Raw genomic sequence first — 15,138 nt, 5'->3', positions numbered from 1 at the left:
GTCACCGGGGCTGAGCCCGTCCCAAAAGACAGGCCGACGCACAAGTCGGTCTCTCGTCGCACTTACGTGTATGCGCGTGTCACTACTGCACTCCCTCGCTTGTCGCTGCCATAGGTCTAATAGTCAGATAATGGAATCGGTTGAATATCTCGTGGCATCTGTTCACTACAAAGTGATTTAATTACTGATCACGTCTGCATCATATCAGAAGCATAGTAGCCAACCCGGACAGAAAGACGAATAATAATAATGGTCTTGTAGTCTACTCTCATCTCCCGGATTGGTATTCTGAGCTGACCTAATAGTCATCGCATCGATTCCGGTAGTTACGGGGACGCCAATATTGCGCCGGCAGTGTTTTTGTGAAGATTGCATCACGAAGTCGCGCGAATAGTGATAGCCGATATGCTCGATCAGAGGCGTCTCCATGGAATTTTGAGAGCCGAGCGGGGGTACGGTACGGACCCCAGTGCCAAGATGGAATGGCAAGCGGACCAAACCAAGCTATCCATACCGGCCCGTCGACCACCGGTCATCCTCTGCAACCGGACCGAATGATATGTACGGGGACCCGCAGTTGCTACTGTACACGAACCCCAAGTCTAACCGTCTGTCCTGTCCAGTAACAACTGATAACATTGATATCGACTGCTGGTCCCTGTACAAGAGCAGCTGAGGTTTCCTGTGAGTACCTACCCTCTGACAGCTTATCGTTGTTCCCTGTGAGGGTGCTGGGACAATTTACTCAGGGTCGCTGTACAGTAGCAACTGCGGGTCCCTGTACCTAACCCTGTTGTTATCAGCTTATCAACTTATTATGTTCATAATCAATACCTATTTTAATGTCAATCTAAAGCAACCAACTTCACCCAGTGTATTCTTGGACTCTGGTTCAAAATGCCATTTATTTCTTGAGCACGCCCATAAATCCGAAATTACTTATCAGGGTTATCTTGAAGGTCAGATTTTTGTTTACCGTGCGTTCATGCGCTCGCTTCAGGGCGTCGCCGCGGCACCGGCCGAACCATCGCCTCGGGGTAAATCACGCGACCGTCTCTCGACCAATCAGAAGCCGGGAGACGACCCAGAGGGCAACAGATGGCCGCAAGGCATTCTGGGTAGAGTAGGGTGCCGCGGCCCGCGAGAGGGCGGGCGGCGGGTTGTTCCATTGCGCAGTTTTGGGTTTTTAGCGTTTTTAGTTTGTATTGCGGCGTTGAGTGAGTCTGTCTGGTGTAACGTGGTGTCTTGTAATCTTTGGTGATAGATCAATGAGCGACAAGGGCAGTGTCACGAGTGATAAATCAGTGAAAATCATCGAGCCCAGGCGGTGTAACGAAAGCACAAGGAACGAGCGAAGATGGCGGAAAGGCATAGACATAGACATAGACGTGTATTGAAGCCATCCACGATACACTCGTGGCTATTACGGCCGCTCGTACAGGGCTAAAACTCTGCATGGGAGACATAACATAAAATAACGTGATAAATACGCTCAAAGCCCGTACACATAAACAAACATACACATGCACTCATACAGACTCATGGCCGCTGTCTAAGTCACCTCGCCTCCCCGTAGGTGGGATTGGAGGTGCCGACCAAATAGGTGGGCCGGTAGACGCGTCAGTTCTGACGGGAGCTGGTTGTAGGCGAGGGGCGCCCGGCAGCAGAACCGGCGCTGCCCCATCGCTGACCGCGATCGTGGGACTGACAGATTGCGGTCCTGTCTGGTGGATCGCTGCCGCGTCTGCGATACCTGCACCAGCTGGGCAGCCAGGGTTTCTGGCTCGCCTGATCTCCGCACCTTGTGCAGCAGGCACAGAGAGTGATACTGAGCAAGCTGCTCAGCGCCGAGCCAGCCCAAGTTATCCAGCAGGTCCGATACATGGTCGTACTTTTTGCGGCCGAAAATCACCTTTGCAGCATAGTTAATTATTTTTTGGAGCCGAGAGAGGTTTGTCTGCGTGCAGTTGCCGTATACTGAGATGCAGTATCGGACCTGCGAGAGAACGAGGGCTTGGACGATGACGGTGACAGCCGAAGGGACAGGTTGTCAACAAAATCGTCAGCCATCGGTCGACTGCCGACTGGCTGACCCGGGACATCGCTTCGAAATGGTGACGTACCGAATGTGCAACCGTGGGTTGTGATGTTCACCACAAAACGTTTCGCGTCAATTTAGTGCACTGTGCGCGATTTGACCTAACGTTGACCTTGGCCTTGACCTCGTATTCCTGCCCCGCTGAACTATTCATATGACAGCGTCTAACGACTCCCTGCTCTGTTTGACGTTGATTTCCACCATACATTGGTGACATTTTTTATTTTCCAACGCTGAACTCCAGTTCGGATCTTGCCGGCGGTGTGTGTGTGTGGGGGGGGGGGGGCCGGGGGGGGGGGGAGTGACCTAGCTGTCAGGGCTTGCCATCTTCTGGCGTTTTCTGGGTCTACCAAGTAAACTGACTGAGCCGGGACTGACAGGGTTAGCCGAGGGTGCACTCATCAAAGCGGTGTGAATGGCGGTGCATGGTGGTGCTGGGGGGGTGGGGGGGGGGCATGGCTTTACTAATGACACTGATGTGTCCTACTCCTAGATGTGGTAAATCGGAATGACCTCAAGCTGTAAACGGAGGATGATTAGCAACTCATTCTTTCTCAACGGTCTCTTACTGCATCTCTCTCTCTCTCTCTCTCTCTCTCTCTCTCTCTCTCTCTCTCTCTCTCTCTCTCTCTCTCTCTCTCTCTCTTCATCTCTTTCCCAAACTCTCTCTCTCTCTCTTCATCTCTTTCCCAAACTCTCTTCTCTCTTCAGCACTTTTCAAACTATTTTCTCCACTCCGCTCCCTCTCCCTCCCTTCTTTTTCCCTTCTCCCTCCCTCCAGTTTCAAACAAAGGGATGCCGATGCCGTTATTGTCTCGAGATGATAAAACTTTTCATTCGTGGCCCTGTGAACTTGCTTAGTCCTGACTCGGTCTTAGATATAATTATTCCATTCCTTCCCTTTCTCATTCAGCCGTTTCCAAATAAAACAACAGTAGTTTTCTGACATGAAAAGCGACGATTTATTCACGCATTATGGCGACGTCAAACGCCTACCGGTTATCTCCGAAAAAAGAAATGTAACCGGAATCTGAAAGGCGAAAGCTCATATTTGATCTTGTGTCAGCATTTTTGCCGATATTTGAGATATATTTGATTAGTGATGTAGCAAAAATGACTGTTCACATTGGGTCGAAGTCGAAAAAAAGAATAACGCTCGTGGTGAGGCCAGAACGGTGGTTTACCACACGGAGTTGAAGTAACGCACGATACATTATACACAGTACACGACACACATGATTCCTATACAGTAATCATAAGTAAATTCACTCTGCCTTGCTCAGGTCTTGGCACATTATTCCACGCTTAGTCTACTACGAGCTATGGCAGATCAGGTGCCGTCTTCCGTCTCAATAGACGGCTTACATCTACCTTCACCGAGTTTTTGTTATTCTATCTACCCTGTTTTTGAGCCGGTATCCTTCGTAAATACGAGGCGAATACAATAGCTAAACGGGAGACACTACTGCAACTTGACTTACAAACTGCACCGCAGGAAAATAACTCACGCTGCATCCAAAGGGCTAATATTGCACACATTACCTCACACGCCATCGAAACATTGTTCTTCAGACTCGCCGATAACACATCCAACGGAAAACAGCTCAATTGAGCTGATACACAGACACTTCTAACGGAGGCAGACGACAGGCTACCTTTTGACAAAAGTGACCTGCATGTTTGGCTTAAAAACGACATTATATGGCTAAATCGGGAATGAATTTGGGCCAATCTGGCCAAGCAAAATAAGATAGAAATCAACCAGGCAATGCCAATGACAGCATACAATGATGGCCTTTACAGTTTGCACTCGCTTCCTACGCATCTGATACAGGTACTTTATCATCAAAGCGTAATTATTCCCACCACATAACTATATGGACATAGTTATTGAAATTGTGATGGGACCAAGCGTCGGGGCTGCTTACTCATTTTTCACCAAATTAAATAATTTTAATAGCTTGAACCATGTATGCACAAAAGTTAAATTTATTTTAGCGAGTAATAACGTGCGGGACGATAGGTACACCTGCGTAAATACGTTTCTTTTATTTATAACAACAGCCGACTATACCGAATAATGAATATCAAATATCAGCTTGATAAAATCGCACTGAGTTGCGATTCTTGGCAGGAAGCTAGTCATTTGTACGTCTCTGAACACGAACACACGGACAAAAAATGGCACACTTCCTTTCACATGCCAACACATTTTACTCTTCGCAACGAAAAGTATGCAATAAACAACCAACACTGCACAACTGGACATTGCACATTGAATGCTGCCACTTTTAAACACCGACAAAAAGTACCTATCCTGCGCGTCGTTCTGACAAAAATATAATCTCCATTATGCTTCCAAACACAAAGTTTTTAACCAGGAGGAGCTAATTATACATTCACAATATTAATAATTTGTTCGCTCCTAACTTTTTAACCTAGCTGTTGCTTTATCAACAACAGTTTCAACTATTTCCTTTTTAATAAAACGTATTTCGAAGCGTTAGAGAAAGGTTTTTTTGGAGTCCTTTGATTTCTTTGCTATCTATGAACCTCTATGAACCTTTGGGGTTCTCAAAAACATCCGCACGGTCAACCAACTTACGCTAGAAACTCGCGACTGAATTGAAGTTCCTCGTGCTTCGACCCATCATCAGCCTCCGAGTCAAAACGACCACTAACTAGCTGGGCAATCGTCTGATGAAAGTTCACCCCACATTCACCCTTCGGAGACCGGTGAGGCTCCGAAGAGAAGCGACACCCCTCTTGGGTCACTGTGTGGTCGTCGTGATTTGCGTTTTGTGGCGTCTCCTCCAGCACGGGTCGCGTATCCTTACGGGAGATTCGTGTTGTATGAGTTGTGGGCGGCGCGGTATGCACCAGAGCGTCATCCCGCCGCTCGAGACGCTCGATTCGCTCGACTCGCTCGGGACGCTCGATTCGCTCGACTCGCTCGAGACGCTCGGGGAGGTCGGGGGTCGTCACTCGCCGGCTGTGCTGAGCAGCTCCCGGCAGCTTGTGACCCCTAGACAGGGTAATGAGGCGCCGTGGGACCGCGGAGGGAGAGGCGAACGAGCTCACGGGACAGACTCTGCCCTGTACTGTTCTCAATACCGACTTTGACCCCGGCTCTGACTCCGGCTCTGACCCCGGTCCTGACATAGAACACGGTCCTGGTTGGGAGCCTGGCTCTATCCCTGGTTGCAGCACTGACATTGAATCTGCCGTCGGTCCTTGTCTCTGCTGACAGGTAGAAGACGATGGCAGCTGAAGATCATTTGCTTCGGCTTCGGTGGGTTTACTTTTCTGAAAGGCACACAAACAGACTTTATTAAAGAGCATCATTGGAAGATTTTCCACATGAAACGATTTCCTATTTTGGTGACATCATTTAGCCCTGATTTTTACAGTCTGACGCGATTCGGAAGCTGCAACGTTGTCAAAATATCATCTTATCCTTTATATGCATTTGTTTTTATTATTTTTTGCTCAATCGTGATTCATGTTGAAAATGTTTTTTTACAGCTATTGTGATGTATTTTACTGTCTCACCTCGAGTTTTTCATCCTGGAGTTTTTCCGACATCGGTACAACTTCTACCGATCTCTGTCGATCGTGTGATGACACGCATTCCTCTCCAGAAATCCGAACACGAGCTGCCTGGTTGCCGCAGTTCTGCCTTTTCTGCGTCGGATTAGTCGCCTCACGCTGTGCCGATGACGTTAGGATCGAGTTCTCATCGCTTGAGTTGCCAGATGAGGTTACCAGTTGCGTCACCGACGGTGTGATTAGTGCTTTGGCATGAGGCTTGTTGTTGGCTTTTTGACTAGTTTCGTTTGCTTTGATACTGGTTGAAACCAGTATGTTATTGATTTCAACCGTTTGGCTCACTACGCCGGATACGAGGCTTTGTTGTGAGACGTTTAAAGTTTTCTCTCGACTGCCGTTCTCGTCAGTTGCACACGCCATCTGGTCGTATTGTGAAATAACAACTTGTCGTTTGGTAGCAGAGCTGTGATCATCGCTAAGCCCGATTGGCAAGATTTGTTCAACTTCCTTCGCTGGTCTAGGGATTTTGATTGGGCTACGGTTTCTTAGTTTGCCGATAGAAGCTGGCGAGCTCCCTACTTCAAATATCTCCGAAATCTCGATTTCATTGGACATTTCAGCCTCCTCTGTCGTAGAAACCTTGTCCCTAAACACCGTGCAATGTTTCCTCTTGGACTGCATCTTGTTCTCGCTCTCAAAATCCTTTCCATTCCATTTGAATCCAGCTGTAGCGCCTTTGCCATCCCCAACCTGCAATCCGCCGGCACGACCATTTAGTACATGGTTCCCTTTTCGACCGCTCGGTGGCAGCACCGTCGATCCGCGAGATGGCAGGACGATCGGCCGATCTCGACCACGGGATGAATTGAGAACCACAGCTGAATTGACGGGCGACCGGCTGGGACAATCCATTGAATTCCTTCGTCCTGTCGACAAGAAACAAGCGGGGGTAGTCTGTCAGTGACACTGATAGGATGTAGAGGTGCACTTAAAAGCTAGCTCACGTTCCGGGATTGTGGGTTATAACATTGAGCCCGACTTTGTAGTTGGATCCGGTCAGATTTCATGCATGGAGGTACTGGGATTTTGTTAGTTGCGTTTCAACCTGGATTGTCTTTAGTTGTGATCCGAGAATGGCAATGCCGGGAGAGTGAGTGAGTGAGTGAGTGAGTGAGTGAGTGAGTGAGTGAGTGAGTGAGTGAGTGAGTGAGTGAGTGAGTGAGTGAGTGAGTGAGTGAGTGAGTGAGGGAGGGAGGCAGTGAGTGAGTGAGTGAGTGAGTGATTGAGTGAGTGAGTGAGTGAGGGAGGCAGTGAGTGAGTGAGTGATTGAGTGAGTGAGTGAGTGAGGGAGGCAGTGAGTGAGTGAGTGAGTGAGTGAGTGAGTGAGTGAGTGAGTGAGTGAGTGAGTGAGTGAGTGAGTGAGTGAGTGAGTGAGCGAGTGAGTGAGTGACAGAGAGACACAGAGACAGACCGACAGAGAGACAGAGGGACAGAGAGACAAATTTGATGTTTACTTGATGGTTAGATGGTTGTAGGTACTCTATATCTTCAGATCTTGATCCGGGCAGTTTCAGTAGAGGCGTTAATTCACACATTGTTAGGAGTCGCGGTTTGATAGAATGGGCGTGAATGTCGTATCTGATCGTGTTTGTGTTAAGTGTTTGTTTTTTATGATTCCGATAGTTATTTTTTTATAGTATCAGTATGACTCAAATTTTATAAAGTAGGTATCAGCCGATCAACTGTAGTTAGTAGTTACAGAAGAAATATCATTTCAGCTGCATTTATTTACTGACGACTAGCAAACATGCAACAAAGCATAAGAACCCGGAATTATCAGACGGAAAACCTGACATTGACATTCTCAAATCGGGTTCATTCATTCATAAACCTCGCATCACTCGAGGTATATCCGGCTCTTGGAATTGCTGTTCGCACAGCCCCAAAATGGAAGTCAATAAATGAGCATCGATCTTGTGAAGACCAAACTATTGATCATTCTGGGAGGGCGCAATATTGCCTTGCTCAAGGCTCTTCTTAATATCACTCGAACAATGAACCCCGCCCACTTGCAGCCAAAACTCTGGGTATAAGAGATGCATGCCACTTTTTGTGGAAGTTTTGCGCAGTGCTCACTGAGAAAATGACCAGGATGTGAGGTCTCCGGAATAAGTAGCCGGGGGCGAGGGGGGGAGGGGGCATTGCTGAAGATGGATGTGGGTTGGTACTACATAGATCAAATAAAGTTGAAATGAAGTGATGGGAAATTAGTTCAGAAGCTAATAAAGCATGGTTTAAAAATATTTATGTGAACCCAACTGGACTGAGGTTTCTTGAGACGAATCTTTTTTATTCTTTTCAGCGCAATAAAGTACAGCTTTAGACATAGACGTCCATCTCGGAATCAAATGTTATTTCAGACAGCCCATATTCAGCCCGGATTCAGCCCAGATTCAGTCCGAATTTAGCCCAGATTTAGCCCAGATTCGGAAACCCTCCAATCGAAAGGCAATTCGGACGTCAGCCACGATCAACAAGAGCTCATGACTCCTGATGACTCATGACTCATGACTCATGACTCATGACTCACGAGCTCTTGGAGTAGTGAATCTGTGCCCGAAACTACTCGAAGCCACTTCAGACAGCGTGATGACAGGAGGAAACTTAGAAAGGTGCAGTATTACAGGCAATAGGTATAGGTGGCTCGCCTCTCCTTGTGGCAGTTGTTTAGAGGATGTCCGTTGCCAGGGTTGTAGATATTAGAATGACGTCACAGGTCTATGACGTCATAGGTTTATGTAATATAACGACGCCAGTGACGGTGGGCGATGAGATATCAGCACGCAATTTTTCAAGTTTAAGACCCATGTTGGTATGATGTTGCGCGAATTAATTTTCGATTTCGTTGGGTGCGCTGATCTCTATCTCCACTTGCAATCGCCCTTATAACTGCTCCAATTCTTCTTCTGCTGGCAAAGTGCACAACTATCTGGATTAGTTTGACTTTAAGGCTTTTTATTGAAAAATTAATAAATGGCTTCTCTTGATGCTGAATAGATGCAAACGAAATATTGGCGCGTGCTGCATAAATGATAATATTCCGTTCCAGGCAAGACAGGTTCGAATACAATTCAATACGACTTTCTTGGTCCGTAGGATGATTTCAATTACCATAAATCAACATCATTTTTTTAGCTCTGAAGTAAGTAAGTTCACATACGAACAAAGGGTGCATTTAAAGGACCAGAGTTTTCAGCAGAGTCGCTCATTTTTGCTATTCTTCCCTCGAGTTCTGCCTCTTCTGATTTCTTTCTGTTGAGCACAATGGCTCTCTGAAACGCAGGATCTCTTTGACCTCAAATTTCGCACAATTCGTGGCACGGTTTGCCAGATGCTGGCGGGGTGCATCGTTTTGAAGAGAATACTTACGAACTCTACATTCCATTTTGCAATTTTCTTGAGTTATGTGCCTCTGGCAAAGCACCACAACGATATGCTGCGATGAATGAGGATGAGTTTGAATTTGTATTTATCTTCTTTTTGAGTCTTATAATTTGCGGATTGGATAGTCTTGTGATGGGTCTCGTACAGGGGGTCATATACATCATCTATACCGGTAATGTTGATCACTGTTTGCCTATTACTGATATCACAGCTCGGTTTATAGAACCGTGCCTTATACGAATGCATGCTTCAATGCCTACCAAAGCTGGCTAAATGTTTTTTGAAGACGCTGTAGTGATGTGGTGCCGGCTGCGGCTGAGGCACGTTCTACAGAGAACAGTTTTGTAGCTCGCGTCCCAATTCAAGACGCGGCTACATTTGCGTTTCTTTTCGGCGTTCGGCTGTCGAAATGGCTGTCGAAATCGGATTTTGTTCGTATGGTATCTTGTTTTCCGCTCGCATGTTAGCGGTTCTCAAATGGTAGCTGCTAGCCCACAATCGTACTCTGCACCAGGTATGCTCAGGGCGAACAGTGGGGGGGGGGGGCTGCTCACTGTTCAGAGATGTCCTGTAAAGGCCTGGCTACACTATGCGTTTTCTGCGTGCGTTTTTTTTTGTGAGTTTGCGTGATTTGCGTAATATCGTTCTAGAAAGAAACGACATTACGTTTTTGTTATGTTTTTCATATAAACTTTTAATTAATATAAAAGTTTTATCAACTTTCAAATAAATATTAAACGCTTTTTCTAGAACGATATTACGCAAGTCACGCAAACTCGCAAAAAACGCGCGCAGAAAACGCATAGTGTAGCCAGGCCTTTATAGGACATCTCCCAGCTTTTTAATCCTTTCTAGTAAGGTTTGGAGCTCCTTAGACCACTGCCATTTTAACCCACCTGAAGTTTTGTCGTTATAATGGTGAAAGTGAAGTTGTCCCCAAAGCCTTACATCAACTTTGATCGTCATGCCTGGATTCAACTATGCCTTTTTCATGACTTTAGCGATTGTACGTACTACGCTTGCAGATCAAATAGATACTCGAATTCAATAACTCGACTGGCCTGTGATCTTAACAAGTCCAACGTCTGGTCTCAGATAGAAGTTGTTTACGTCTCTTACATTTGATGTCAACCTTACATGTGCTCCTATATCTTTTCCAACCTCTCTCTCTCTCTCTCTCTCTCTCTCTCTCTCTCTCTCTCTCTCTCTCTCTCTCTCTCTCTCTCTCTCTCTCTCTCTCTCTCTCTCTCTCTCTCTCTTTCTCTCTCTCTGTCTCTCTCTCTCTCTCTCTCTCTCTCTCTCTCTCTCTCTCTCTCTCTCTCTCTCTCTCTCTCTGTGTCTCTCTCTCTCCCTCCCTCCCTCCCTCCCTCCCTCCCTCTCTCTCTCTCTCTCTCTCTCTCTCTCTCTCTCTCTCCCTCTCTCCTACACACGTATATCTCACCTGTGATTACTACGACCGAGTCCACTCTTGACACCACCGTTTTGGCGTACTCGAGGCCCCCGCTGAAGCATGCACAATGACACCAGTGCGCCAGGTATAGTCGAAACCTGCAGCACACACGTGAAGACACAGCGTTACACACTGGGAAGAAATGTCATGTGGAAGGTTCCAAAGCTCCGATGAGGATAATAATACTGACACACTATTTTTGAAACATGCTATATCGGCCAGGCTTAGTGACAGGCTAAACGATCCTAGCGCTTGGCTTAGGTCAGATGCAGTCATAATTTATTTATTTGTGCGATACTAATGCCAAATGTTCTCTGTTTACACTACTGTCACATATCGCTTATGCCGATGAAAACAGACTGCACACAAGAAAACAAATGCCGATGTAGTATTGATTATTGAAGCAAACACCATCGCGTTACTTCACTACCGCAGAGTTCCAAAACAGGATACAGCGACATTGGTCGTGACTTGGGAAGAAAATAGAGGCTTTGCGATACGACAGTGCTGATGTCATTTCGTCCTGTTCTGAAGAAATGTGGACTGTGGTGCGTGCGGGCGTGATCTGTTGGGATATATGTGGTTGTACATTTGTAACACAGCTGGAAGCCAAATGCTGTATGTGTTTGTGAAGAGTTTTGGGAAACTAACTATGTGTGAGAATTGTGTTTTTGGACTGTGTTCATGGGCTGTACAAGTGGTCTATATAGGCTCATTTTACCAGATATAATTCGTGGTTGCGTACCGTCTTTGTTCCGGATCTGAAACTCCCAAGTAACTATCGGCTGAAATATTACAGCGACGGCTCCAAGGCTATGACAGCTCCTGCCTTTTGTCTTTATGCTTTCAGTCAACAGCGCCCTGGCATATGCGTCTTTTCTTTCGATACCTCAACCGCTAACGCACATGTTTACTTTTACAAATGTGTCTCGAGAATTGTGCATTAGTGGATTTGCTTCATTGGCGCTTGTTTGCATAGATGTCAAGGCTGAATTCATCGTAAGTCGCATTTTTGCCTCTTGAGGAGATCAGCTAATGACAACTGCTATTACTGTTAGGCGGTAGAGCGCTTGCTTGGAATCCGATCTAGGTTTGTGATTAAGCGTCGCCGTAATCAACAGATTGACATGTTTGTAATGCATGTGATGAATATGATGAATGATGATGCAGCTGTCCCATTAGACGGATTTTTCTTTTTCTTGCATATGAATTCAAATTGCTAGGGATCCCACCACTTTGATACGTTTTGTCTTTTGTGTGTGTCTTTGTTTGTTATATGCGATACAAGTGCATTCGTTTGAAAAACGATGTTGAATGAAATGATTCTGTCTGTTTCTTCAAGGATGTTGCAGTAGTTTCAAATGCTGATGCATCTAAAGTCTGGGAAACCTAAGAAACCTAAGAAAGAACGGAGTTAAAGCGCCTGAATCACTTTGCACGTGTTTTGATCACTTGAAATGGATTAATGTATGGTTCGGAGAAATTTGTGTGAAAAGTTGTGAGGGAAAATATGCTCTCACAATATAAATGCACATGCATAAAAGGCCGTAACACTTAATCCGTTCTTTCTTAGGTTTGCCAGACTATAGTTAGCTTTGGTGCTGTCTCAGCGAACTATTTTGCAATATCCAAAAAAATCAGGTCTCTGGTAGGTATTAAACTACCTACCCTTTGCTGCGCTCTTGATCAAAGTATATATTTTAAACTTCATCAATAAATGGAGTTCCGTCTCTATCAACGGTTAAGGTTAATGTAAATGCTAATGAAAAATCATGCTAAAAGGACGGCTGAGGAGCAAAACAATTTGCAATAGAATCGTTCGCTTCTTTAGAGCGGTCACCCCGCCTCGAAAACGCTCCGGGCTGGTGGGGAATTTCGCATCCGGGAGGATCCCAATCGAGATCGCACGCGCTGGTGGCTGACAGTCTGTCAACAACTGCCAATCAAGGCCGAATATCTGCGAATCAGCGATTGCGGCAGATGTTGACTGACCACGGATTCTTCTCTTCTCGGCCTAAATGGTTCTTCTGAATGACTACATATTCTGCTTGCTTAGGCCTAGGCTATGTGTTGATAACAGTTTTTAAGTTAATGTTTTAATTTAAATTTATTTTCAGCGCCCCATATTCATTGTTCATGCGTTCGATTCAAACAATTAGATGTTTAAAACAAAACAGTCGTCTTCCGAAAGTCTATATTTGTATAAACGCTGCGTTATAGGATTGGAATGGAAACAAACTTATCAATGAAATTGGCAATGGCATCGTCTTTGCATGGTGGGTTAAATTGGAGCAGAACATCTATCTCCATTCCGAACTTGCAACTATTCGAGCAATACGACAATGAACGTCTTCCCTTGTTTAACACGGACCAACTTCTATGACCGGAACCCTAACTCGGTCTTTACCCTAAGTTGGCACAGTTTGCACTCCTGCATTTTAGAGTTGACTTCTCTCCCGAGCTTTGGCAATGTCAGTCAAGAAGCAATTTGCAGAGCGCGGATGCGTCCGCAGGGACTCAAATTGATGCGGGGCTGAGTAGTTCAAGTTCCGTTGAACCTAGTTTAATTTTAAAGCGGTACTGTGCCCGTTCGGTTGTCGTCAGGTGTCGGAAAGTTAGCATGTCATTTTAAATCACCTGGAGGTGGCTCGAAAGGTTAAAGGACGCTTAAGGGACACCATTCAGCGCATCAAATGACATATAGATAGCTTAATTTGTTATGGTCGATACCATATGGTATTTGTACATTTCTAACAGAGTTATTATCATTATCTTTTTGCACACCATTAATCATTAGATACTGGTCAAACGTTGTCCTTACAACAGAAACTACCTGGTTATCCGGGTAGCTAGATTCAGTATAGGCACTGGTTCAAACTAACTCAAACTGGCGTTCGATCCAAACATTCCCACGCGCTTGAATACTGCAATAGCACATACAATTACACACTGAACACCTGAATCCATTTTCTGTCAATGTAACGACTTCGACTTCAAAACTTCCCGTTCAGTTTACTTCTGAATAATAGTGAAACGTCCGTTATTGACTGGAAAGGTGCTAGTAAATTATTCAAAGCGCCAATATCCCTTCGCTTGGAGGTGTCTCGAACGAGTAACAGCTTTTCCCACCGACGCTATAGGTAGACTTTCGTAAGTTGCTGAATTTATAAGTGGGTGCTCGTAAATTGATGCTAGTTAGGAGATCTTGTTGAATGATCTCATGATAAATGGTAAATGCATGTTAACATTTTTTGTGTATGGTTTATGGTAGGGGCACGCTGTGGTTTGGCATTCTTGATAAATCATCAGGAACAAAGGTGTCAATTTGCTCCTAGCAAGCATACTACACATGACGTCACACATTAAAACATATTTGTGTTACATTTTTGTGTTAACAGTTACTAAACTAGCCTTACCTCCTGTTCATCCAGAAATAGATGAGCGGATTGACCATTGAGTATGACATGGCGAGCCAGTAAAACGCCAAAAACAAGTGCTGAAAGAAGAAAGGAATGTGCGTTAAATCTATTAGCTCTTCTTGAACACTCACAGCACTTATAAAAGTGTAACTTTAGGACCTTGCTTAAACTGTACTCTCTCTCTCTCTCTCTCTCTCTCTCTCTCTCTCTCTCTCTCTCTCTCTCTCTCTCTCTCTCTCTCTCTCTCTCTCTCTCTCTCTCTCTCTCCACTCTATCGCTCTATCTTTTCTCTCTTTCTCTTTACTTCCCTTCCTTCCCAATGCACATGCTTAATATGTTAGATGTCCATAAAATCAGCACAAAAATCCCAACGCCTCGCGGCCGTGTGACTCCCACACCTCACCTGAACGAACTCTTCCTTGGCCAGCGTGGTGTCGTGGTACGTGTACACAAAGTACACCTGGTACGGCAGCCAGCAGAACGCGAACGTGCTCACCACGATGATGAACATTCTCACCAGCTGTGGAAGAGCGACAAAGGTCATCCTCGTAGCAGGGGGAATTGTGGTCGGATCTTTAGGTCTCATGGCTTTAATGAAAAGCGCACGTGAAGCTGAAACCTTGATATGCATTTGACACTGGCTAGCTGAAAATCATACTCTTTGTGTTACTCTTGATTTTACTTTTTACTTTATATGCGTTTTTATATAATCGTCTCATGCCGTATTTATTTGTGCACTTCTGCGATCAGACTGGCGTAAATAATCGATCACATTCGCTCGCTATTTTGAATGCCATCAACGTCTTTCTTGCAGATAGTTTGATTGAACACGGCTTTTAAACGTACTGTGAGCTCCCTTTGTTACGTGTGGGTCGCTTCCAGCGATCATCAATGCTTGATGTTAAATCAATTATCGTGCATTTTTTAACATTCTCCAGTCGGGGTGGTCTATGCGAAGCCTCATCGAAACCACACAAATTAGAGAAACCGAAAACGGAAATGACTGGGTTGTTAAAATATGTCCTATTTGCCTGATAGTTGTCTACATAATTAAGTCGATGCTGCTTCATATTGTTATTTGATTTGGACTTCATAAGATTATTTCATTTCATTTCTGCTAGCTACAATATGTACACATATATGCAGTTACGTCTATATGCATTGACTTTGTCTCAGAA

General features: G+C 45.3%; 1 protein-coding gene across 1 annotated transcript in view; it reads right to left on the bottom strand.

The window, feature by feature from the left end:
- Positions 1 to 3,041: 3,041 nt before the first annotated feature.
- Positions 3,042 to 15,138, bottom strand: part of LOC122393494 — a 49,089-nt gene continuing 36,992 nt past the window's right edge. Inside the window, exons 7-11 of the mRNA XM_043389543.1 lie at positions 14,364 to 14,480; positions 13,958 to 14,037; positions 10,533 to 10,639; positions 5,651 to 6,573; positions 3,042 to 5,404 (exon numbers count right to left, since the gene is read on the bottom strand). Coding sequence (XP_043245478.1) covers positions 4,700 to 5,404; positions 5,651 to 6,573; positions 10,533 to 10,639; positions 13,958 to 14,037; positions 14,364 to 14,480 — 1,932 coding nt within the window. The 3' untranslated portion in view covers positions 3,042 to 4,699. The remainder of the gene's footprint in view (positions 5,405 to 5,650; positions 6,574 to 10,532; positions 10,640 to 13,957; positions 14,038 to 14,363; positions 14,481 to 15,138) is intronic.

Source organism: Amphibalanus amphitrite, unplaced genomic scaffold (genome assembly GCF_019059575.1).
Source record: "Amphibalanus amphitrite isolate SeventyFive unplaced genomic scaffold, NRLGWU_Aamphi_draft 000538F_arrow, whole genome shotgun sequence".
Lineage (NCBI taxonomy): Eukaryota > Metazoa > Arthropoda > Thecostraca > Balanomorpha > Balanidae > Amphibalanus > Amphibalanus amphitrite.
This window is presented reverse-complemented; position numbering and strand designations above follow the sequence as displayed.